This window comes from Eleutherodactylus coqui, chromosome 9 (genome assembly GCF_035609145.1).
Source record: "Eleutherodactylus coqui strain aEleCoq1 chromosome 9, aEleCoq1.hap1, whole genome shotgun sequence".
In the NCBI taxonomy this organism is placed as follows: domain Eukaryota; kingdom Metazoa; phylum Chordata; class Amphibia; order Anura; family Eleutherodactylidae; genus Eleutherodactylus; species Eleutherodactylus coqui.
Genome location: NC_089845.1, coordinates 163,470,529 through 163,496,848, shown reverse-complemented (window position 1 = coordinate 163,496,848; position 26,320 = coordinate 163,470,529). Strand labels below are relative to the sequence as shown.

The 26,320-nt window shown below is 43.5% G+C and overlaps 1 protein-coding gene across 1 annotated transcript in view; it reads right to left on the bottom strand.

Moving 5' to 3' along the window:
• The window catches only part of FAM135B (family with sequence similarity 135 member B), a 205,691-nt gene that overhangs the window by 62,033 nt on the left and 117,338 nt on the right, over positions 1-26,320 (bottom strand). Inside the window, exons 5-9 of the mRNA XM_066578914.1 lie at positions 23,107-23,177; positions 21,762-21,935; positions 13,773-13,899; positions 9,674-9,827; positions 6,934-6,983 (exon numbers count right to left, since the gene is read on the bottom strand). Coding sequence (XP_066435011.1) covers positions 6,934-6,983; positions 9,674-9,827; positions 13,773-13,899; positions 21,762-21,935; positions 23,107-23,177 — 576 coding nt within the window. The remainder of the gene's footprint in view (positions 1-6,933; positions 6,984-9,673; positions 9,828-13,772; positions 13,900-21,761; positions 21,936-23,106; positions 23,178-26,320) is intronic.

Genomic DNA, 26,320 nt, shown 5'->3' with positions numbered 1-26,320 from the left:
GAGAAAACATAGCGATATCGCACAGAACACAGCTGCAATACTGCTGTGATTTTCTCACATTAATATCGCTGTTGCCTGTGTGAAAGATGCCTATCTGATCAAAAAAGGGTCCACCTGCTGGGACCCCCACAGGAATAGCAGTCAGTAAGTGTTTAATTTTCCTGTAGCCCCTCCAGAGGAGAAATGAAATAATGCACAGTTGTAGTGGCCCAGTACATGCTTTCCTGGCCCCCTCCATAATGTCATACATGTCTGTCTTATATAGATGCTCGGTGCAAAACTGTCTTCTCATTCTGTTATGTGTATTGCACAGCTGCAGCGTGTGATGAGTTAATGTCTGCAGAGTATGAGCTGACTGTCTGCAAATGTATCAATTCTATCCTGCCATGTGGTGTGAGAGAGGTGATAAATGTGAGTGATTGAGAGCGGGAAAGGAGTTCCATGTCTTCTGGAGTCGTAGTCAGGAGGTCCAGCTGCATGGGGGCACCTTCAGCCCTCATATAGTGAAGCATGGAAGAGGAGGAGAGATATCCCGAGTGCCTGCTGTCTATGAAGAAGGAGTGAGCCCCCACAGAGAGTGAATGAACAGCGAGTGAGTGTTTAATTCTAAGGCCTAGTGCAGAGGTACTCCGTCCTAACTGTTTCACACCCGTGCATCCTGAAGTCTGGGACCACCAGGTGGAGGTACTCTACTTTCATTGTTCACACTCCAGAGTCCTGAAGTCTGGGTCCTGCTGAGTGGAGGCACTTTGTCTTATTGAATTCCTGCACTTTCCAAACTTGTCATTTGTGCCTTGTATTGCTGAAGTTTCAAGTAAAGTTATTTCCAGGCCCTGACCATTCCCGGGAACCTGAGGTACTATAACCTTGTCGGTGGCGCAGTTATTTCCATGCCAATGTTCATGCCGGTGGGCACTGAAATGGTGGCGTCAACCCCTTCACCTGTCCTAACGTTTTTTGGGCATCCTCATGCCGGGGGTGTCCAAAAGAGGCCCAGCGCTGCCCTAGCCTTGGCTGCATGCGTCTCTCCAGGAGGGAGTGTGGTAAGTGCCACTGTGACAAGCCAGCATCTTGCCCTCCCAGCTCTTCAGCGCATGCCCTGTGTCCGGGGTCACCCTACAGGACGCTGCACAGTGTCCATTCAAATTGATAGGCTGTCTCTGTTCTGCAGGACAGGGCTGGTCCTCCAGGCAGAGAGGTTCTCTATATAACCGCTCCCCAATTTGTAATGTATTCTATTAGTGAATTCTGAGTTAATAGGCAATGAATTTTTAAACTGGACAACTCTGTAATTCTCCTGTTACCGGGAAGGCTGCGGTCACTTACTTTTCTTGCTTTGGTGTTCTTACAAACGGTGATTTAATAAGCCCTAATTGGAGAATTAGTTACAGAGAGGACGGTGACCACAATGATCCTGGCATTATTTTGTAAGGACATGTTTCTTCCTACATCACACATCAGCCCTGATAAATTCAGAAGGCTTCCGGCAAAGCAGCGGGTTGGTGGCAGAGGTCTGACAGTAGTTATCGGCTTATGTATCTCCTTTTATCTCAAAATGTATCTCTGAGCGGAATAACAAGTGAGCGATATAATCTGTGATTCCTGAATTCGAGATAAGAGAGCTGGTAGGAAGAGGAGCCCAGCTGTGTGAGAACTATTGGAGGTGTAGAGGGGCTGCTGGGTGACCGACTCCACATCTAAGCGTTCACTCTCCAAGATCTGAAGACAGCTGAACGCGGCTGCTGAGCTTGCAGGAAAAGGTGGAGATCAAAGACTGTCATGATCATATTAGCCATTCTACATGCTGCTTATTGCTCATCTCACAGGCTGATTTTACTCCATCATTGCGGTTACTTTATATTTCATGGGCAGCAGGTGGATTGGTGAGGCCGAGTCACCGGCAACAGAAGAGAGACAAGTTGTAATGGATTGTTCACTAGGAGCTCAGTTTAGGGTGGTTCCTCTTGGGCGGGGCTTCCTAAATATGTCCATCTGGGCCTCATCCAGAAGGAACTTAGTAAAGCCTGGGACTCAGAAGTGAAATATTGTTCAATAAATATTTCGTTTTTCTCCTAAGACTATTTATGTGGCTAAGGACTCAATCACGGAGGTGCATTTAAGTCTGATCCATGAAAACATATGGCATTCACTGCGTGTGTATGTTGTATGTGTTTCTTATGCGTGTGCACGTTTTTTACATCCATACTGCATCAGTATTCACTGCATTTTTGGCACACACCAAAATAAAAAAAGGCAAGAAGACACAATTTATGTAATATCTTCCCCACTGTCTCCTGGCAACATGCATAAAAAATGCAGTGAATATGTATGCATCGGCATGCAAGCTGAGTCCATGCCATCCGCATCGGGAGGCGGCTGTGACTGACAGCCAGCCTCCGACAGCAACAGCGGGTATTGGTGTGAATACTGATCCGACTTGTTAACCTCTTATACGCTGCAATTATTGTTGATCACGCCATGTAAAGGGATGCAATCCCACCGTGATGTCATCGGACCTCTACTATTTAGTTGCAAAAGGCCAATGCGTTGCCATGGCAACCGCATGTCAGACATTGGCGCCTGGGTCTGCCGTGTCCTGTGATCGTTATTTCTTTTTTTAAACCATTTTTTATTATCTTTTCCAAACTATCACAACAAAAGAATATATCCCAGCAGTGTCATAGAGCACATGAATAGGACTTGTGCCTCAAGTATAATGGGAAAACTTTCACAAAAGATTCCAAGTTCACAAAGACTGTTCACGTATTATCATCACTACACATTGCTGATATCCATAATGCATGTTAGGATCACGATGCGCATTGTCAACAAAGTGAGATGTTATACAGAGACAGTATTTTCTAAATTGTTGTACCATCTAAATCCGTTATCTTTTATATATACACATATGGATATTAAATGCTGTAACTTATCAACATCTACTGTGATCATTATTAGAGATAATACACTGCAGTACAGAAGTACTGCAATGTATTGTCAGTGCGATCATAGCATTGCAGATTTAACCCCTCAACACTGTGGAACGTACAGTTACTGCAGCATTGCAGATTGCTGATTATTACAGCCGACACCCGCCCACACCAGCTCCAATAAGCCACACGGCTCGGCGGAGCTGTTAACCTTTTAAATGCCGCTGTCGATTCTAATTCCCTTGACCGATGTTCAAGGGTTCCATATGCCCCCCATGATGAGATCGCATGGAGACATGCAGGTGTCATGGCAGAATCAAGCCATGGGCCCTTGGGGTGGCTTGATAGAGTGCCTGTCTGATCGCAGTATGCTACGGCATTACATCATACTGCAGGAGCGATCAAAGCATCATATGTTCTTGTTCCCTGTGGGCACCAAGAAAAATGTAAAAATAAGAATAAAATGTTACTAATTATTAAAAAAAAGGTAAAAAAAGTTTTAAAAAACCCATTTGCCATATTTAGAAAAAAAATCTAAATAATAAAAAAGAAATACATATTTGGTATTACTGCATTCGTAAAAGTCGGATCTATCAATTTAATGCATTATTTACCCCACAGGGTGAATGTCATCCAAAAAAAAATAGAACACCAGAATTGTGCTTTTTTGGTCAACCAAGAAAAAAATGTAATAAAAAGCGATCAAAAAGTCATATGTATTCCAGAATGGTATCAACAGAAACTACAGGGCGGCGCGCAAAAACCAAGTCCTTGCACAGTTATGCTGAAGAAAAAATGTAAAAGTTATGGTGGTCAGAAGATGGCGGCAGAAAATAATTTTTAAAAATTAAATATCTTTGAAAATAAATTAAAGTGGTACCGCTAAAAAAAGCTACATAAATTGGGTAACATTAATCATACTGGTCCATAGAATAAAGTCATCAGGTCTGTTGGACCGTATGTAGCTATTTCTTCAAGTAAACGAGCACTGCCGACCGTTCCTGGCTTTGCTCTTTAAACGTTTCCCTTTGTGTGGACTACTTATTTCTTCTACCCTCATTCACTGCAGAGGAAGGAACGGTGGCGTCACGAGTGACAGGACTCTTAAGATAATCTACATTTTGGTCTTCCCCGTGAAAGTTTCCCCAGCAATAACTTGGACGGGTCCTGTGCTACCCCCGGGGGAGGAAATGGTAGAGCCCCGTGACAAGGCCCAAAGTTACCCCGCTGTCTCCTCAGCTGTGGGCCCGCTCTTCAAACGCTGCAGTTAAGTCCCTTATATGGGCATAAAATACAAAAGAAAATAGTAACAAGACATTTGGTACTGTCGCATCCAGAATAACTGTTGTAATAAATTGAACAGATTTTTTATCCTGCACAGCAAAAAAATGTAAAGAAAAAAAGCAAAAGAATGGAGCCAAAATGCTCTTTTTCTTCATTTCACCTCCCAAAAAGCCATATGTACCCCAAAATGTTACTAATAAAAACTACAGTTCATAAAAAAAAAACTCTTGCAGAGCTCTGTCTGTGGAAAAATAAAAAAGTTATGCAACTTTGAATGCAAGGATGCAAAAAAAATGTGAAAAAGAGATTCTTATTCTGCAAAAGACATAAAAAAATATATAGAATTTTTGCATTGTCGTAATTGTACCGTTCCGCAAAAAAAATGGACCATGTTATTTAAGCTGCATGATTAACATGGTAAAAGAGAACAAATAAAATAAGCGCTATTCACACCCGCGTTTTTGTTTCACACTTGTGTAAATAAAAATGCAGCATGGCAAATTTTGGTGCATGCTTCGTGCATAATACATACCAATATATACTATGGGGATTTAACGTACACAACAAATATGCCATACACGCCCATATGGGTGAGCCATTACCCTTGGTGGTGCCCTTCAGTCCTTTTCACCCTTTTGTAATGTTGACATTTTGTGCTTTTGTTTATGTTATGTAACATGTTGTGTGCAGGGAGGTCCCCTTGCTGTAGTTGTCCTCATCCCCTTACCTGTGGGCAGTGCAAACGTTTCAAATCGCCTCCACAAGCACAGAAATGGAAGCACAATAGAATGTAAAAGGTCTGGGGGCCGTGCTGCACAGGAACATAACTAATGGCTGTAGAAGATGTGGGTATCAATGTATCTTGATGCCACCAGGAAGTCCTGGTGGAGTCAAGATGGAAAGGGGTTTCACACACACCCTACCTGATTGCCTGGACTAGGTGGGTGTGCTGCAGGTCCTGGCAGCCGAGTTTGTCGCCCGCCTTGAAGAAGGGAGCGTGGTGCTATTTAGGGCAGGACAATAGACCTTACCAGCGGCCGGGCACAAGTCATTCCGCTGCAAAGCATGGAGGGCTGCACCTCCATGACTTCCGAGTCCCCTCAGCAGTCACACATTGCCGCCGCTGAAATCCCCGCTCCGCCTGCAGAATACAAGGCAGCATGATGCGCCTTACACTGCTGAGCAGGGGGTGGCCATCAGAAAACCCACAACGCCCTCAACTGGATTAGCCTGTGGCGGTGCAGAAAGCCCTCGCTCCCCCATCCGTTTCCTTACCCCCGGTAGCCATAACGCAGGACACAGCCGCCGGCCCGCAGACACTTGAAGCAGTAGGATACCTGGGAGGACGGGGGACAGCCACTTTGCTGATGAAACGGCGCAGCAGGTGAGCGGCCCATTACACACAATGAGCACTCCTCACTCATGGAGTACGGCGCTTCCCCATGCAAGTTAGACAATTACAGCACTTTTGCTTCTTGACCCTATCAGGAGCTGGAGGTGTGACAGGGACGTTCCTCCTGTCAAACCCCTAGTTTCCTGGTGGCGTCAAGATACACTAATAAAGAAGATGTGGTTGCAACCAGACGTTGGAGGCTTAGGAGGTCCATGTTGTCTCTCTAACACATATAAGGAGACCAGTAGTATAAATGAAGCGTTATAGTTGGGGTCTGTGTTACAGATTTTGCATTAATGAAAAAAAAATTTGGTAAAAGGTATCACATCTACAAGATTACTTGGTTTCTCTTACTGAGAACAATCAGATTTTGCATTGAGGCCCCATAGCTTCAGGTTATGCCTTTGATGCTACCATTCTCTTCGACAAGGAAGGGTACATAAATGCTTGGCTCCTATGTCCTGGCATAGCAAGAGGCATGTAGTGGACTCAATAACTACCAGGGTGAGCTGGGGTAGGGTCATCACATTAGCCCAGGTCCACGTGATCGCACCTTCTGCAGATGCCCCCTGCCATTCAGAGCTTTACACTGAGGAGTGCCTTTTTCCTGCCACTGCAGAAGTTCCCTCAGGTGTTGTCTGTCAGAAATCCCTCAGTGTTTAATGTTCCCTTCTTCTCTTTCCTTCTACAATATCTCTTGTGGTGTATGGCCTCATTGGTCTACATGGAGATGTTTCCAATAGCCAGCCAACCAGCCCTGCAGGAAGTATATTTATTCTAGACTTGCCCACATAGGTGCTGGGTATTCTCCATCCTCAGGTGCCTGATGTCTGCAACTAAGTACCAAGGGTGATGCTTTTAACGAGATAGATAGATAGATAGGAGCCCCAGTTACAGGGAGAAACATCCCCTTGTAGTGACATCAGTCACTAACAGAGCTGATCAGGATCTGCTAGGACCATGCAGTTCTGCTGTGACACAGGGATTTCACGTTCGCTTTCACTTTTTAGTATATAGCACTCATTGAGCTTCTCCTATGGGTCCTCAGCTGTGTCTGACAGCTGAGGACCCGATCTGCTCTTGCTTTAATCCTGCCCCCTATTTTTGCTATTGGCCAGGATTAAAACCTAGGACCAACCTCTGTAAATTTAAGGTGCTTGGTCCTTAAGGGGTCAATTCATGTATATGTTGGTCCATCACAGACATTAATCACACCAAGGTTTGACGTGTTGGTGACGTCACTGTTACTAGCCCCCTACACAAATGTAACAGGATATGCCGAACAGAATACAGATTAGACACTGAATGTCCCTCCTGCTGACTCACCTGCAGGTCATTGCAGAGTTGCGTTAAAGTCTTATCAGGCGCCATTTCCTCTAAAAGAAAAGAATTCATGTGAGTGACGGTATTCATGTCACATTATATGTATACATATACCCCAAAAGGCCCCTTTAGATGCAAATCTACATAAGCCCCGCCTCTATATTGTCACGGTCACACTACAGTCCCATAATGTTACAGTTGGGAGTTATATACCACGGTCATACATCAGACCCAGAGAACATGTTTGATACAAATGTAACAGCACTAATGTGAATATCCGTGGCAATCACAGAATAGTTGAGTTTATAAATTAAATTTAGGGCTGTGGCCTCCAATTTTTCAGTCTGGTGTAGGCAGTATGATAAAATGACAACTCAGGAGAGGGAGCTAGGGGAGTAGACTGTTATGGGCCCATATCGTACCTCAGTGTGCCTCCAATTGTAAAATAAGGCACACAAAGTTTTCTTCATTGATTTCATATGGATTTCCGAGAAAAAAAACATGGCGGTATGTTCTATCACAAGACGTATTTTGGAAGTGTTTACCCCTAGAAAAATTACTACACCAGGAGAATAAGGTGCCTCTTTGAGGAAGCATGTGGGGCACAGGGTCCCTATGTGTCCATACTGTGACTCCATGTGCCACCTTACAAGGCCTGTATCTACACTCTTTGTCAAAAACACTCCGGCCCCAGAAGAAGTTGTCGTTTTGCTCAAAAACCCAACAAGCGGTTTCATCTCAGGCAGATCTGTAAAAGGTGAGAGTTGTGGTGATTAGATGGATGGTCTTGTCACTGGCGGCCCTAAAAGGCTCTCGGAGGCTCCTTGTGTGTAGTGACCTCTTCTTCCGCTTGTGTAGAGCTTGTTGACCACTAGGTGGCTCTACAACGCAGTGAAGAGATTTCACCCCATTACCAGTCTGAGAGGGGCGCATTATTGGGATGTGAGAAGCTGGATGGTCGTATCCATGAATTGTCCCCCACCAGCCATTCTGTCCAGACTGTTAGGAGGTATTGGGACCAGCTTATGGGGGCACACAAGGTGATCGGGCTCAGGATGCCCCCTACAGACCACCAGTAGAGAGCACCATCTGACCAGTCTGTTAGGAGGTGTTGGGACCAGTGGATGTGTGAGGGCACACATGGTGACCGGGCTCAGGACGCCCCCTACAGACCACCAGTAGAGAGGACTATCTGACCAGACTGTTAGAAGGTGTTGGGACCAGTGGATGTGTAAGGGCACACAAGGTGACCGGGCTCAGGACGCCCCCTACAGACCACCAGTAGAGGGGAGCATCTGACCAACTGTTAGGAGGTGTTGGGACCAGTGGATGTGTGAGGGCACACAAGGTGACCGGGCTCAGGACGCCCCCTACAGACCACCAGTAGAGGGGATTGTCTGAACGTCCGACAAGCACCAGCAGCTTCAAGCGTTTTATTGTTTGCCATCCAGAGACAGGGGGCATCATTGTTATACCCGTGTTTGTCAGAACAATTTCCAGGCACTTTTCTGCAGGACATTTTGTCTCATGGAGCTCATTACATGTCAGCCTTTGACACCCACCGTCGCCTCTGTTTGCAGTAATGAAACTGGACGCTACGGAGTGGAACCAGGTTGTCTTCAGAAACAAATCCAGGTTTAGTTTGGACACTGATGATGGTCATGTTCGTTTCTGTAGACCTCCATGCCTGCCGTATCACATCTTGTATCCAAGCTAGAGGCAGTACAACAGGGTACTAGAGCCTCCATGCCTGCCGTATCACATCTTGTATCCAAGCTAGAGGCAGTACAACAGGATACTAGAGCCTCCATGCCCGCCCGTATCACATCTTGTATCCAAGCTAGAGGCGGTACAACAGGGTCCTAGAGCCTCCCTACAAGGGGTCAGTACTTCACAATAAATGATGCTTTTGCTCTGATATTGTAACCACTTACTTATAACAACGTTACAATCACAGAGAACGTTTTGTTCGATTCGAACAACTTCTAGGGGAGGGAGGTTACTGACAGGGAGTACTTTGCAGTGCGCATGAATCTTTACATAGCAATGTTACTGAAGGGGTACCTCTATCTCAACTTTTATGGAATATCCCAATGCCCCCACAGCCCCTGACCCAGACGTATGCGGTAGTGGTCTGGAATGCATTGAGTGCATTGTGCTATGCTTTTTCAGTAGCTCCCATAAAAGTACATGGGAGGTACAGACACATTGTAGTGCAGCAGTCTATTCTGCTTCCACAGCTCCCACGTTACAGAAACAGCATGGCTCGCTGTGCTACTTCAATGGGAGCCGCAGAAGCATCATAAGGCAGTGCACTCAGCTGTTTTAGTACTCCTAGCCCCCTCCTAGACAGTGGTGTTCCCATCACAGACATACAGTACTCACCTCCCCGATCCCCCGCCTCTTCTGATCCTCCTGTGACCGATCCCCTGCTGGTCATCAACATTGGCTGCAGCAGCGGTGAGGTCTCAACAACAAGTCATGTGCCCACCGCACCTCATCATTAGACAAAGTGAGCTGGTGATTGGCTGCAGTGGTCACATGTCCCTGGAGTAAGTGGGTAGCGGCACCAGTGGAACAGGAGTGGTGGAGCGGATGAGGCGAGTATGGCGTCTTCTATGTTTCGCCAACACGCAGGACTGGCTTGAATTTTTTTTTCTCTTTGGCTCACCCCTTTAATAACATGAAGTTATTAGTGGCCTCTGTTACTGAATTCTAAGTATCCAGCCTAGGTAGCACTTACCTAATTCCACTTGAGATAAGTCTGGGACTTGCTTTAATAGCGAGGCATAGTATGAAGAGAGTCCGCGGTAAGACGACAGCAGGAGGCTGCAGAGATCCTTGTGCCACTTGTAGGCGTGCTGCATGCAGGACTCAGACGGCACGTAGAAGGACCCCTGCAAGGTGAGACGACATGCCAAGCTTCAGATGTATACCCATTATGCCAATCCCCAATCCAATGCTTCTACTGTATCACAGCCAATTTTAACCCCTTGGGGACGTTGTATAGTGAGACCTAAGGATGCGACAATTTTTGGGGACTTTTCATCTGCCCTTTTTTCAAAAGCTATAATTTTTACATTTTTCAGTTAAAATATCCGTGTGCGATATCGCTCATTGCATAACGATCTGTAGCCTTTATTAGTACCATTTGGGGTACATATAGCGTATTGTAGAACTTTACATTTAGTTGGGAGAGGCGGGTTGAGAAACAACAATTTTGCCATTTCCTTTAGATTTTTTTATGGCGGTCACTGTGTGGTATAAATGACACGATAACTTGTTTCTGCAGGTTGGCACAATTATGATAGTAAAATTAATTTTTTTCACTTTTTACTACAAAATCGGGAAAAAATGTGTTTCTGGCATCGCTGCATTAATAGACCCAGAAATGGTTATTTGTACATGCTGGTTGATGGGCTTGTTTTTTTTTTTGTTACAAGCTGTAGTTTTTATCGGTACCATTTTGGGGTAATATGACTGCTTTATCACTTTTATTGCGTTTATTTTGGAGGTAAAATTATCAAAAAAAGAATTTGGCTTCACAGTTTTTGCTTTTTTTTAAATAAAATTTTACTTGTGGGACAAAAAGTGTCTTCAGTATATGTGGGCTGTTTTGAATGCTAGTTTTTTTTTTTTAAACTAAAAAAAAGAAAAGTGTACAAAAAATGTTCATTTTAATTATTTTTTCACATTTTTTTAGGGGACTTGAACCTGTGTTCTTATGATTGCTGAGATAATACACTGCAGAACTTCTGCACTGCAGTATATTATGTAACTTATTTGCCAGTAACATAGTGTGTAAGGGCTTATTCACATGAGTGTATGTTGGTCGCCGTTTTAATGTCCGGCCGATATACGCTACCTTCTGAGCTGCCTCGCCCCTCCCTTCTCCTTGCCGGCTCTCTGCCTCTCTCCTCACCTCTGGCTATTTGCAATGGGAGGGGGCGGGATGGTGGCGTAGCTAAGCTCCTGCCCCTTGTCCGCAGCCAGCATATACCCTCATGTGAATAAGCCCTAAGGCTGAAAAAATACATATGGTCATCCAGTTCAGCCTATTACTCCCCCTCCACAATATTGAATCAGAGGAAGGCAAAAAAACTAATAATTTTCATCATTTTAGGGGGAAAAAATTCCTTCCTGACTCTAATCTGACAATCTAAATAATCACCGACCCTTCTAAAGTAATCAGTGATGTAATATTGTATCGCTCAAGAAAGGCGCCCAGGCTTCTCTTATACTCTTTTATCGTATCACCATCACCACGTCCGCAGGGACAGAGTTCCATAATCACTGCTCTTACAGTAAAGAACCCTCTTCTATGTTGGTGTAGAAAGCTGGTGTACTTCCTATGGCAGACCTGGAGGTCACTGTTAGGCCTCTAGCTGCCATGGCAACTCATTGTGCCTCCTCCGTAATTTCATGCAGAGGGTTGATGACATCACAGAGGGAGTGTCCCCCCCCCCCCTTTGTTAAATCTGTGCATGATGTGATCAACATTAATTGTGGCATCTAAGGGGTTAATTGCAGGGATCGGTGTCCTCGCTGATCCCTGCCATTGCAGCAGGACACCAGACAGACGACTCCCACTTGGAATGGCACGAGCTCAGCTCCTGAGCCTGTGCTATCTGCATGCCGTAAATGGCTAGAAGCCAAGAATCTGCTGACCGCGCCGAGGCAAGAAGGCATCAACAAGCCGAAAGACAGGCTGCTCTTAGAGCCGTAGAGACCCCGGAGCATCTCAGGCCAGGCGGACTTTAGATTATGAGCATCTCTTAGAGCTACAGAGTCATTGGAGCAATGTCAGGTCTGCAAAACATTAGTCGCCGACTATGATGGGTCTATTAAAGCTGGCAAGATATTGGAGCAATCTGAGGCCCGCCGGACCTTATATGCCGACGTCACGCATCCCTTAGAGCTGCCGAGACCCTAGAGCAAACTCGGCCCGTTAGGTTTCAGAGTTACATGCCTTTCACTATTTCCACTTTTTACATTTCAGCATATAGCAAAACGCAGATTACTTTAAAAAAAAAATACTAATTTAAGCGGACGAAGAGCGGGTAACGAGCGGGACTCATATGTGTTTTTCTTATAGAAATTTTTGTTAGGTTGTGCAATGCCTTGTTTTAACACAAAGGTGGCGCTGTTACTCTATTAGCTATTGAGGACAATTAGTACTATATGGTGAAGATTATCAGTATAAAAAAAAAGCTTACATTGGCTTCTTTTATGTAAATAAGGTTTAATCGCTTTTAACTATTTAATAAACGCTGTGTTTCAGTTCATCATTTTCAAGATCTCTGCATGCTGGCGTTGATTGAATACACTTTCCATTCAGAGGCAGTAGCCAGTATATAGTAAGGCCCACCGCACACAGGCGTTCAGCAAAGCACCGCCATTTCAATCGCGACGCTTTGCCAGCATTTTACTTTCACTTTCGGCTGTGGCCGACAGCGGAGTTTATCAGACCTGATAAGGTGCGCTAAATGTCCAAAATAGAACCGACTCCACTTGAAAATAGCGGTTCTGGATAGTGCCGCGATCGGGTGACTGTTTGAGAGCCTCCATTGGAAACAATGGGAGTGTTATACTGTGATTAGCGCAGTGCTGAAAACGCAGCGCTAATCGGGGTAAAAAACGGCTTTGTGAGGAAGACGCCAGTCCTGCTCTCAGCTGAGTAAGGAATACATTTGTATCCAGTGTAGACAATGCTCCAGGAGCTAAACACAGCAGCTGCACACATTTCTCTTGTAATTTGTTACAAACTGGAGTCCGGGCCGTTTAGCTCACAGAGCATTGTCTACACTGGATACAACTGTATCCACTTCACAGCTGAGAGTAGGACTAGTTATGTACAATGTTTTAGTCTGGAGTCTGGCCTGTTTAGCTCACAGGGCATTGTCTACACTGGATACAACTGTATCCACTTCACAGCTGAGAGTAGGACTAGTTATGTACAATGTTTTAGTCTGGAGTCTGGCCTGTTTAGCTCACAGAGCATTGTCTACACTGGATACAACTGTATCCACTTCACAGCTGAGAGTAGGACTAGTTATGTACAATGTTTTAGTCTGGAGTCTGGCCTGTTTAGCTCACAGAGCATTGTCTACACTGGATACAACTATATCCACTTTACAGCTGAGAGTAGGACTAGTTATGTACAATGTTTTAGTCTGGAGTCTGGCCTGTTTAGCTCACAGAGCATTGTCTACACTGGATACAACTGTATCCACTTCACAGCTGAGAGTAAGACTAGTTATGTACAATGTTTTAGTCTGGAGTCTGGCCTGTTTAGCTCACAGAGCATTGTCTGCACTGAATACAACTGTATCCACTTCACAGCTGAGAGTAGGACTACTTATGTACAATGTTTTAGTCTGGAGTCTGGCCTGTTGAGCTCACAGAGCATTGTCTACACTGGATACAACTGTATCCACTTCACAGCTGAGAGTAGGACTACTTATGTACAATGTTTTAGTCTGGAGTCTGGCCTGTTGAGCTCACAGAGCATTGTCTGCACTGAATACAACTGTATCCACTTCTCAGCAGAGAGTAGAACTAGCTGTGTACAACGTATCAGTCTGGAGTCCGGGCTATTGAGCTCACAGAGCATTGTCTGCACTGAATACAACTGTATCCACTTCTCAGCAGAGAGTAGAACTAGCTGTGTACAACGTATCAGTCTGGAGTCCGGGCTATTGAGCTCACAGAGCATTGTCTGCATAGATACAACTGTATCCACTTCTCAGATGAGGGCAGGACTAGCTATATACAGGACTACTGCCTTTGAATCGAGGCCCCTAGATAAATGTTAGTAAATCTGGGATGTATCTATACGTTACCTCAGAAGATGCTGGCTTACAATATGCTGCCCCAAACACCAGATTTTCAAGAGAAACGCTGGCCGGCTCCATCCCCGGGTCCTGATTACTTTTTCCCAACCAGGAACTTTTCACCGGTCGTACAAAGCTGAAAAACAGTTAGAGACAAGACCCCAAAACATCAATAATCACAGATCAGGCGCTATATTTATAGGGTTGTCTGAGAGTAACAGAACCATTATACGGGCGGGGAAAGATTAAAAAGAGAAAGGCAAGGCATACTCATCTCTCATGTGGCCCCGGTCTTCACCCTAAGGGCCCTGGTCTCCACCACTCTGATCCTGGAGATGATTAGACGGTCTCATGCCGTTCATTGTGCACAAGACCGCTCAACTGCCTAAAAGCTTCTGTGGTGGTTCTGCCATGAACAACATGTAACCGCTGGAGCGTCTTCTGGGATCAGATTGGCAAAGATGGGGGGCTCTTGCCAAGGGGGGGGGGGAGTTGGGCTACAGATTTTTTTTTCCTCTCCCAGAAACCCCCTAGAACTATGTGGCACGTTTACTTGGACCAGTGTTCCATATTGTTCCAGCCATGGTATCACTCCTATATACAACTAGTATCAGCCCTACCAGGCGCTGGTCTCTGCAGCAGTGTATTGTTCCCTCCGTTGTATCACTCCTATATACAACTAGTATCAGCCCTACCAGGCGGTGGTCTCTGCAGCAGTGTATTGTTCCAGCCGTTGTATCACTCCTATATACAACTAGTATCAGCCCTACCAGGCGCTGGTCTCTGCAGCAGTGTATTGTTCCAGCCATGGTATCACTCCTATATACAACTAGTATCAGCCCTACCAGGCGGTGGTCTCTGCAGCAGTGTATTGTTCCAGCCATTGTATCCCTCCTATATACAACTAGTATCAGCCTTACCAGGCGCTGGTCTCTGCAGCAGTGTATTGTTCCCTCCGTTGTATCACTCCTATATACAACTAGTATCAGCCTTACCAGGCGCTGGTCTGTGCAGCAGTGTATTGTTCCAGCCGTTGTATCCCTCCTATATACAGCTAGTATCATCCTTGCCAGCACTTCACTTAGTAAAGGGTTATCAAGGCAGACGCAGCTTTCGCAAATAGAATTATTCTGCGCTCTGCCTTTCCCTGTCCAACCTCCATCTAACGTTCTATATATCCCCTCGTCCTGATGAAGCAGTGCTTAATACAGTATTACACTGTGGAAACGCGCCGACGGTAGACGATACCTTTAGGACATCGCTCCAAAAAAATCTCTTAGTGACTCCTGGCGATAACCAGTCCAGTTCAGTCACAGCGTTACATTACGGAGCTGTTGGACTATTAACCATTTTTACACTAATTAGTGAAGTACGGGTTTGGATAGACCATTACTACTATCTCAGTGGGTGGCAATACACACTAATACGTGGGTTAGCAATATGGCATCATAGCATTACTCTCTATGTGATACTTACAGCAACCCAATCAAGAGGTCATACAGTCGCTGATCCAATAGTACTCACATCTATCCTATATCAATTGGTTACTATGTCAGTCAGATTTGACTCCATACGTCCTGATAGGTAGCGTCATACCATTATCGCTACATGTAATATCAATACCCTGTAACACCTTGGGGTATTCTGTACCCAGTCATTGTTTCATTCTATTGTCCACCCTTACATTCATCGTTCATTCAGATGAATGGTTCTATGTTTGTGTCTGTAGCCGTGTGTCTGTTTCGGTTAACCCCCCTAGTGGGTTAGGAAGTGGTTTTTTATTCTTATAAATTAATAAAGTTTTCTTTTAGTGTCAAGGCCTTTTCAGTGATAAGGTTATATTTGCTCCAAGAGCCTTAATTGCCACCGTGACGTTTAAGTGTTCCATATGCCGGACTAAGTGAGCTGCGCACCAGGGTCCCTGCGACAAATGTATAGCGGACATGCAGACGAGCTCAGTTCATTCTGAGGGAACAGGACATTACAGTGTCGGACGGACAGGGCTTGTTCTACTTTATGCAGCTGCAGCTCCGGTTCCACCGACCGGCCTTCAGTGGCAGAGCTAAGATCCTTGGTTTCAGGTAGACACCAATAGCATTTCTGTAGAAACGGAGTTCCGGCCATTTAAAGTGCAGTCGGGAATACTGAATGTACAGTTGTCACTTTTCAGTCAGTGTGATTATGGCAGCGAGGGAGGGGAGACTAGAGGAGAGGAGACGAGCCGCAGCAGAGAAGATCTGTGACCTCCATGTTAATCTATTGTGTGTATATCCATCCTTCCAGGACAACTAATTACAATCGATCCAGATGAGATGTTTTGCATCCAGCTCCGATGTGATACATTGTTATAAAAAGCACTATTACAGCAAAGGTTACAGTCAGTCATTTTAATACTATGTTTGTTGGACTAGATTAGGGTACTATCCCGATAATTAACCCCTCCCCAGCACTTTAGGATGAGCGCTGTTCTGCATTTTGCATGAACTGAGCTCGTTCTACATTAAGCGGCTGTAGTTCCGGATCTGCAAGGGCTACAAACAAGGTAAGATTCTTGGCTTTAGAATGACACCGAACGTATGTCTGTAGACCTTACAGAACCAGAGTTACAGCCATTTCTGGTGGAGTCGGGAATACTGAATTCACAGCTGTCACTTTTTAGTCAGTGTGCAGAGAAGAGAGGGAGGGAGAGACGAGAGCAGCAGAGAAGATCTGTGATTGTCTTGTATATCTCCCTGTCCCAGCAGAGAGGTGGCATGAATTGTTCTTCATGTCATCCCCCACTCCATCCCCATCAATCAGAGAGCATATTTACTCTCTGATTATCACGTACAGAGTTATTACTAGAAAAGGAGTAAGATAATGAAGACTTACTCATCTAAGCACTCCTCTACACTGTTTAACCACACAGCCCCTGCAGTCATTGCTGAACGCGGCATCGAAATGCTTTTCCAGAAAAAAAAAATGAAAACGTATTTTCCCTTACACAAGGCTTTAAATTAAAAAAACTAGAGATGAGCGAGCGTACTCGGTTCGGGTGTTTTTGAACTCGAGCACCGCTTTTTCCGAGTAACTCACTACTCAGATGAAAAGATTCGGGGGTCGTGGTGGAGCGGGGGGTAGCAGTGGGGAACAGGGGGGAGCTCTCTCTCCCCCGCCCTCCCCTCTGCAACCCCCCACTCACCCCCGGCGGCCCCGAATCCTTTTCGTCCGAGTAGTGAGTTACTTGGAAAAAGCGGTGCTCGAGTTCAAAAACACCCGAACTGAGTGGATTCGCTCATCTCTAAAAAAAACCCTACACATAATTGGCGTCACCACGTCTATAACAGCCCGTCCAATAAAACATTACATCTCTATAGCACAGAAAATTCCATTTAAGAAACCCAAAACAATCGTTTTCTCACCACTTTGTTTCCCCTAAACAGTAATAAAAAATAATGTAAAAAAGCGTAAATACCTGAAAATGTTACCATTAATGTGGAATGTGGCGCCACACAAAGACTTTTTGTAAAAAACAAAAGTGTTTATATTGTACAAAAGTGGTAAAATATAATGAGACCCTCTAAAGTTGGAGTTATAAGTGTAATGACACAAGAACAAAGCAAACATAGTATTTATATCACATGGGAAGCGCCAGAAAAATACATCACAGAAAACAATGGCAAAATTGCCTTTTTCCGTTTCCTCCCAGCAAAAAACGGATAAAAGTTATTGAAAATATTATTTGTGCCTGAAATTGGTCACTATAAAAACTAGAACTCAGCCAGCTGAATACGAGGTGCCATCCGGCTGCCGTGCCAAAAAGATAAAAAAGCTATGACCGCTGGAACACGGGGGGGATACGATGTATTGGCTCTAAAGGCTAAAATTACTTGTCACCGAGGGGTTAAAAATGCATTAAGGCAACTGGGTTCTGCGTAAAATATATTCACAGGGGGCAAATTCAAAATCCGCAATTTAAAAAAGTGACATTTTCAGGAGGGTTTCCCAATTTTAACGTGACTATTGGGGGGTTATACATGAGTCACATCTGGCTGCACCTCCATGTGCCCAATGGAAACCTCAGCAAGCTGCGGACTGGGGTAGTGACTGCAGTAATATATGACACGTTCTGGCATTCATTAAAGAGATCCTTCGGGCCCGGAGAAACACAGATGGCCCCCCTGCTTCTCTGACTACCTGATGCACACCGTACATAGCATGCATTGTAGTCTATGACACTATGTACTTCACTGGCTGTCCAGCACCGCTCATGGGGGCAGCACTGGTCAATCATAGCAGGTGTAGAGTCTGGACTAATGATACATACTAATACACAGGAAACCAGGCGCTGGCCATCACCGGCCCAATACCATCCCTACATTGAAGTCTGGTGGTGAAGCATCATGCTGGGGAAGGGGAGACCGGTCAGGGTGGATTAAAACCAGGTACCGGTCATCACCTGCCCAATACCATCCCTACAGTGAAGCCTGGTGGTGGAGCATCATGCTGGGGAAGGGGAGACCAGTCAGGGTTGATTAAAACCAGGTACCGGTCATCACCTGCCCAATACCATCCCTACAGTGAAGCCTGGTGGTGGAGTATCATGCTGGGGGAGGGGAGACCGGTCAGGGTTGGTGGAAAGCTGAATGGAGCAAAGTATAGAGATAATGGAAGCCTGATCCAGAGCGCAAGGGCAGAAGGTCACCAAGACAACACAGGAGTGGCTTAGGGACAACTCTGTGAAAGTCCTTGAGTAGCCCAGCCAGAGCCCTGAACCCAATGGGACATCTCTGGAGAGACCTGAAAATGGCTGTCCATAGACGGCCCCCATCCAACTTACAGAGGGCAGAAAATCTCCAAATCCAGGGGTGCAAACCTTGTGGCATCATCCGCAAGAAGATTGGAGGCTGAAATTACTGCCAATGGGGCTTCAGCTAAATACTGAGTACAGGGTGAATACTTATTAGGGTTTGTCATGATGCTTTATTTTTGATTTGGTGTGTCATTATTTTTATGTTTTCACAGAGCTGATTGGATGTAAAAAACATTTTAGGGAAGCAATTTTTGCTACCGAGAAAACACAATTTACGTAAAATTCAGCTTTTTTACTAAAAGTCAACTATTTTCATCATAAAATTTGCTAACATGAGTGATTATTCTTGTGCCTGTGTGCAGCCATCTAGGTGAAGATTAGACACACTTCATATGTGACAGCAAGAAGGTGTTTCATGCCAAAGAGCTATGAGGTACGCGAGAGCAGAGGGGAACTCCAATGTAGCAAAAAGTAACATCACTGGCATCTTTATTGATCGCTAGAAGGACAACATTCTAATTCTTCTGCATGATGAGACCAGAGGCACCTTCAGGAAACAGACCATCAAGGTAAGTCATATGACCGTTACCGAAGAGCCTAAAGGTCGCTGTCTTACTCACTATACACCGGAGCCCGAAACAAGAACAGCAAAACTGCCCAGTCTGCAATTGGGGTATTCGACTGGTTAAGGGCGCCCACCCACTGGCGATTTGCGTTTCTCTGCGTTTTGCGTTTTTTCTCTAGTGCAATTAGAATTGAATGTACTCCCACCCACTGGCGTTTTGCGTTGCGTTGCGTGGCGTTTTTTAACATAGGAACTGTCAGTTGTATATGTGTCCTTATTTTTCTCCTAATGCACCCATGAAAGTCAATGGAAATTAATGGAAACGCCGCGAAAACGCGGCAAAAAACGCTGCGAAAAACGCGGGGAAAACGCGGCGTTTTTCACGCACGGAAATCGCAAACGCCAGTGGGTGGGCGCCCTAAAGGACAGAGGTTAGATCTTAGCCTCAAACTAGTTGGCCGTGATGCCGCTACTGAAATGTCTGGCTGGAAGGGTTCACTCTTTGCTTCACTGTGTTGAAGAACTCCTCAAACGAAGACTTTTTAGGTCTTTCTGCTGGCTTCACATCAATGAGCAGCCATTGCGTCATATTGTGGCAAAGCTGGACGGACCAACCTCCTCACATAAAGGCTGCAGTGGTGCAGCTGGTGGACTATCTGGATAGAAAGGCTGAATGTGACCCAATTCTGTTTCTGGAACCTCTTCTTAACCCATTTTTGTTTTTTCCTACTCCCTTTTAAAAAATCGTAGCTCCTTTATTTATCCATCGCCGTCGCTGTATGAGGGCTTGTTGTTTTTTGTGAGACGAGTTGTATTTTTCAATGGCACTATTTATTGTACCATATAATGTACTGAAAAACTTTTTAAAAATTCTTAGCGGAGAGAAATGGAAAAAAAAACGACATTCCACCATCTTTCGGTGCGTCCTGTTTCTACGGCGCACAAACTGCAACAAAAACGACCTGATATTTTTATTCTATGGGTCAGTACGATTACTATGATACCAAACTTAGATAGTATTGTTTTTGCTGTAGTACTTGTATTTTTTTTAAGATATTACATTTTTTTCAATTATTTTCTGCGGTCATTTTGTGCGCGCGATAACTTTTTTATTTTTCTGTCAATGTAGTTGAGCAAGGGCTCATTTTTTGCGGGATGTCCTGTAGTTTCCGATTGTATCAATTTGGAATACATACGACTTTTTGATCGCTTTTTATTGCGTTTTTTCTGGGAGACAGGGTAACTAAAAAAATGCATTTCTGGCGTTCTTTATTTTTTTTTTTCGGACGACGTTCACCGTGCAGAAAAAATAATGCACTACTTTAATAGATCGGACTTTTACGGACGCGGCGATATCAAATACATATTTTTATTTTATGATTTAGATTTTTTAATAATAGATATGGCAAAAGGGGGGTGATTTAAACTTTTAGAACTTTTTTTTTTTACAATTTAAAAAACTTTATTGATCTTTTTTTTTACTTTACTTTGAAGTCCCCCTGGGGGACTTTAACATGCTATGCTTTGATCGCTCCTGCAGTATGACGTAATGCTATGGCATTACGTCTTACTGCTTTTTTACAGGCAGTCTTTCAAGCCACCCTGTGTGGATGGCTTGATAGGCAGTCTGCTAAGGCAGCCCTGGGGCCATTCATTAGGCCCCCGGCTGCCATGACACCTGCACGGATCCCCCGATCTCACTGCGGGGGGGCCGTGCGGGACCCCCAAACAGCGTTCGGGGGATTTAAATGCCGCTGTCAGAATTGACAGCGGCATTTAAAGGGTTAATAGCCGCGATCGGCCAAACGGCCGAGCGCAGCTATTGCCCGCGGGTGTCAGCTGTAATAAACAGCTGACGCCCGTGCTGTATGGAGGGAGATAGCGTCGCTGCCTCCCTCCATACACGTCCTGCAGCTGCAGGACGTAAAAACACTATGGCCCGGTCGTTAAGGAGTTAATATTAGTGAGAATATGGCTGGCCAAATGAGCGCTGACAGCGCAGCAGCATGGAAGGATCGTCCTCATTAAATAAATGTTATTACTGATACTAAATGTCTCTAATCTGTCAATAAAAGGCAAGTGTGTAATATGATGAATATGAACATTATCGGGGAATTTTAATTACCATTTAAAATCAATAAATCTTGGTATTTGTATAGCGCCAACTTATTCCGCAGCGCTTTCAGGTAATTATTACTTATTACCCCCCTCCAAGCTGGGTTCTCATTTTACCGACCTCGGAAGGATGAGTCAACCTTGAGCCGGCTACCTGACTCATGCAGGGATCGAACTTACAACCTTCAGGTCGTGGGTGAGAGCTTACACTCTGCACCACACGAGGCTCATTTCCTGTCATTTTGTCATTACGGGGGATTAAGTGCAGAATGATGGGGAAAACTGGAATGTTTTTTTTTCTTTCCATAAGGCCACAACATAAGAAAATGTAAAAATAGTAAGCGGGTCTGAAGACGTTCCGGACCCCGGCATATAATACACTGCAAGCCAAATCCTAAATCTGGAACAGAACAAGGCAGCCCATCTGTATCTGTAGTTCCTGCACACAGGGGCTTTGGAGAACATCTAATTGCTTTCTTCTATCTTACACCCCACACAAACATGGGCGAGCGGCGGCACGAGTTACCTTGTAAGCGGCTGATGTAAGGCTATCAGTGAAGCGTGCACAGTTACAGAGATCACCGACAAGTGGAAGTAGTCGAACATGACAGGGACATGGTGATGCAAACCTCTTCTTGGGTGGAAATGAAGACCTAAAGTGCGACTGCTGATCAGGGGGACGGCGGAGATGTCCTTGAGCCTGGAAGACATGTTTACATGTGTTACACAGCAGATGTTGCTTCTTCTTACTGTTATTGGTCTCTATTGATACTTGGCGGGACGCTCATGTACACTGAGGAGGCTGTCAACGGGCCTGTGATCCACAGGTACAGGTGAGACCGCTACATTACATGACTTGGGGATTCTGTCTCAGATACCGACTCGTCATTGTAGCCAAGAGGGAAAATGTGCAGCAAATGTATCAATACCATGATCGATAATAAGACCCCCACTAAGTAATAAGCCACCCACATTCCCCCACATGTCCCCTCAGTAATAATGCCCTGGTATGTCCCCACTCAGTGGTATTACCCCAGCATGCCCCCTCAGTAATAATGCCCTTGTATGTCCCCCACTCAGTGGTATTACCCCAGCATGCCCCCTCGGTTATAATACCCCAGCCTGACCCCTCGGTTATAATACCCCAGCATGCCCCCTTAGTAATAATGCCTTGTATGTCCCCACTCAGTGCTAATGCCCCTGCATGCCCCCTCAGTAATAATCCCTTGTATGTCCGCACTCAGTGGTATTACCCCAGCATGCTCCCTCAGTAACAACACCCCTACATAATAATGCCCCCACATGCCCCCCTCAGCCATAGTGCCCCCACATGTATTGTGTTCCCTTCTAGTCAGTTTCTGTGGTAAAACAGAAGGAAAACAGGCTGAGAGTTTCATGTAGGAAGTAATAACTAATGAAGGTAACAGCAGTTTCTGTATACTGGGGTGATGTTACACGACGGATGAGAAGAATGAATGAGTGGCCTTATAGGTATGAGCCTGAATAAGGGTGGGCTCACACTAGGGGGTCAGATTCTACATGTGGGAGGTCCGCAGCAGATACTACATCATAGAGGGGTCTAGTGGTCAACACGCTCTCCACAAGTGGGAGAAGAGCTCACTACACACAAGGAGCCTCCGAGAGCCTTTTATAATCTAATCACCACAACTCTCATCATTTACAGATCTGCGGAGATTGAATTGCAGGACGGGGTCTGCAGCAAAACAACAGCTTCTTCAGGGGGGGGGGGGGGGGACTGTTTATGACAAAGAGTGTAGTTTCCTTATTCTGAATCCCAGACTAGAACAATTAAATTGTCAGAGGGACCCATAGAAAAGATGAAATAGTGAGAAGGTCGTTTCAGAACTCACTGCAGCTCACTGTCTGTGAAATGCAGGTCCAATTTTAGCTGAAAATCAACTTCACTGAGAGCATCTTCAACCTAGAGAAGGAGAAAGAAATGAGATCATACAGTTTACATTCGCAATATATTACAGTAATTACAGTATATGGTGCATTCCATGGTAACGGACAGGACAAGCACATGGACATTTTTTCACTTTTTTAAATTTTTTAAAATATATTTTTGTCTGAAACTTTAATAGGTAGTTAAACTACGCACTGGTGACAAATGTATCTATGTCATACCTGCCTCCTAACTTACTATCAACTCTTAGTAAATGACATGTGACTTTTAGTAACAGACAGGACATGCAAATAAATAGCAATTGCAGAATGCATGTTTTTTCCAAAATGTTTGTTCTCCTAGTTAGTATAAAATCAAGACTCTTTTGCATTATTTTCAGTATGCTCTTAAAAGATTGTCTGTTTTGTATTTGTTCTGATCTGTTAGTTATAAACACCCCTAATTTATTTTTTCATACGGTAACAGACAGGACGTACCGGTAACAGACAGGACGTGTTTGAGTGTAAACTTACTAAAAATAAGAATAATCATTTCTTTAGATGTTTTATTCAGTAACCGGTGACTGCAATATATATGAACCGCATAAGACTTAAATTAAGAACTTTTGTTGTACTTTATAATGACCATTAACTAACAGAACGATTAATTACACTTTCTTGGTAGCAGAGCGGACATCTAGTTGGTGGGCTATTGATTCTACTATAATTACATAATATAACAAGTATAATAAGTTACATTACCTCACTGGCTTATTTTTGGTCAAGCGTTAGTTAAAAACATCTATTCACTTCTATGCTGAAATGCAGACTGAATAAATCTTTCTCTTCAATCGGTGAAAACTTTTGGAAACACGTGGAAACTTGCATGGGTCAGTGTGAGTGCGGTATGAGTATGATTGTTAAAAGAAAGGATTGAGAATAGTAAAATATACTCTGAGAGACATAAAAACAAAAAACATCAAAAAATATTATTATAAATATATTTTGATTTATTTTTCAAAAACTCCCTCTTTAAATGGAATGAACCATATTATACATATATACACTACAGTATACTCTTGTACATAGCAGCAGTATTATAGTAGGTATATTCTTGTTCATAGGGGGCAGTATTATAGTAGTTATATTCTTGTAAATTGGGAGCAGTATTATAGTAATTATATACTTGTACATAGGAGGCAGTATTATAGCAGTTATATTCTTGTACATATGGGGCAGTATTATAGTAGTTATATTCTTGTACATGGGGGGAAGTATTATAGTAGTTATATTCTTGTACATAGGGAGCAGTATTATAGTACTTATATTCTTGTTCATAGGTGGCAGTATTATAGTAGTTATATTCTTGTACATAGGAGCTGTATTATAGTAGTTATATTCTTGTATATAGGGGGCAGTATTACAGTAGTTATATTCTTGTACATTGGGGGCAGTATAATAGTAGTTATATTCTTGTACATAGGGGGCAGTATTATAGTAGTTATATTCTTGTATATAGGGGGCAGTATTATAGTAGTTATATTCTTGTACATAGAAGTCAGTATTATAGTAGTTATATTCTTGTACATAGGGGCAGTATTATAGTAGTTATATTCTTGTACATAGAAGCTGTATTATAGTAGTTATATTCTTGTATATAGGGGGCAGTATTATAGTAGTTATATTCTTGTACATAGGGAGCAGTATTATAGTAGTTATATTCTTGTACATAGGGGACAGTATTATAGTAGCTATATTCTTGTACATAGGGGGCAGTATTATAGTAGTTATATTCTTGTACATAGGGGGCAGTATTATAGTAGTTATATTCTTGTACATAGGGGGCAGTATTATAGTAGTTATATTCTTGTACATAGGAGGCAGTATTATAGTAGTTATATTCTTGTACATAGGGGGCAGTATTAGAGTAGTTATATTCTTGTACATAGGGGGCAGTATTATAGTAGTTATAATCTTGTACACAGAGGGCAGTATTATAGCAGTTATATTCTTGTACATAGGAGGCAGTATTAGAGTAGTTATATTCTGGTACATAGGAGCAGTATTATAGTAGTTATATTCTTCTACATAGGGGGCAGTATTATAGTAGTTATATTCTTGTACATAGGAGGCAGTATTATAGTAGTTATATTCTTGTACATAGGAGCAGTATTATAGTAGTTATATTCCTGTACATAGGGGGCAGTATTATAGTAGTTATATTCTTGTATATAGGGGGCAGTATTATACTAGTTATATTCTTTACATAGGGGACAGTATTATAGTAGCTATATTCTTGTATATAGGGGGCAGTATTATAGTAGTTATATTCTTGTACATAGGGAGCAGTATTATAGTAGTTATATTCTTGTACATAGGGGACAGTATTATAGTAGCTATATTCTTGTATATAAGGGGGCACTATTATAGTAGTTATATTCTTGTACATTGGGGTAGTATTATAGTAGTTATATACTTGTACATAGGAGACAGTATTATAGTAGTTATATTCTTGTACATAGGAGGCAGTATTAGAGTAGTTATATTCTGGTACATAGGAGCTGTATTATAGTAGTTATATTCTTGTACATAGGGGGTAGTATTATAGTAGTTATATACTTGTACATAGGAGACAGTATTATAATAGTTGTATTCTTGTGCATAGGGGGTAGTATTATAGTAGTTATATTCTTGTACATAGGGGCAGTATTACAGTAGTTACATTCTTGTACATAGGAAGCAGTATTATAGTAGTTATATTCTTGTACATAAGGGGTAGTATTATAGTAGTTGTATTCTTGTACATAGGGGGCAGTATTATAGTAGTTATATTCTTGTACATAGGGGGCACTGTTATAGTAGTTATATTCTTGTACATAGGGGGTAGTATTATAGAAGTTATATTCTTGTACATAGAGGGCAGGATTATAGTAGTTATATTCTTGTACATAGGATGCAGTAATATAGTAGTTATATTCTTGTACTTAGGGGCAGTATTATAGTAGTTATATTCTTGTACATAGGGAAGAGTATTATACTAGTTATATCCTTGTTCATAGGGGGCAGTTTTATACTAGTTATATCCTTGTACATAGGGGGCAGTATTATAGTAGTTATATTCTTGTACATAGGAGGCGGTATTATAGTAGTTATATTCTTGTACACGGGGGGCAGTATTAT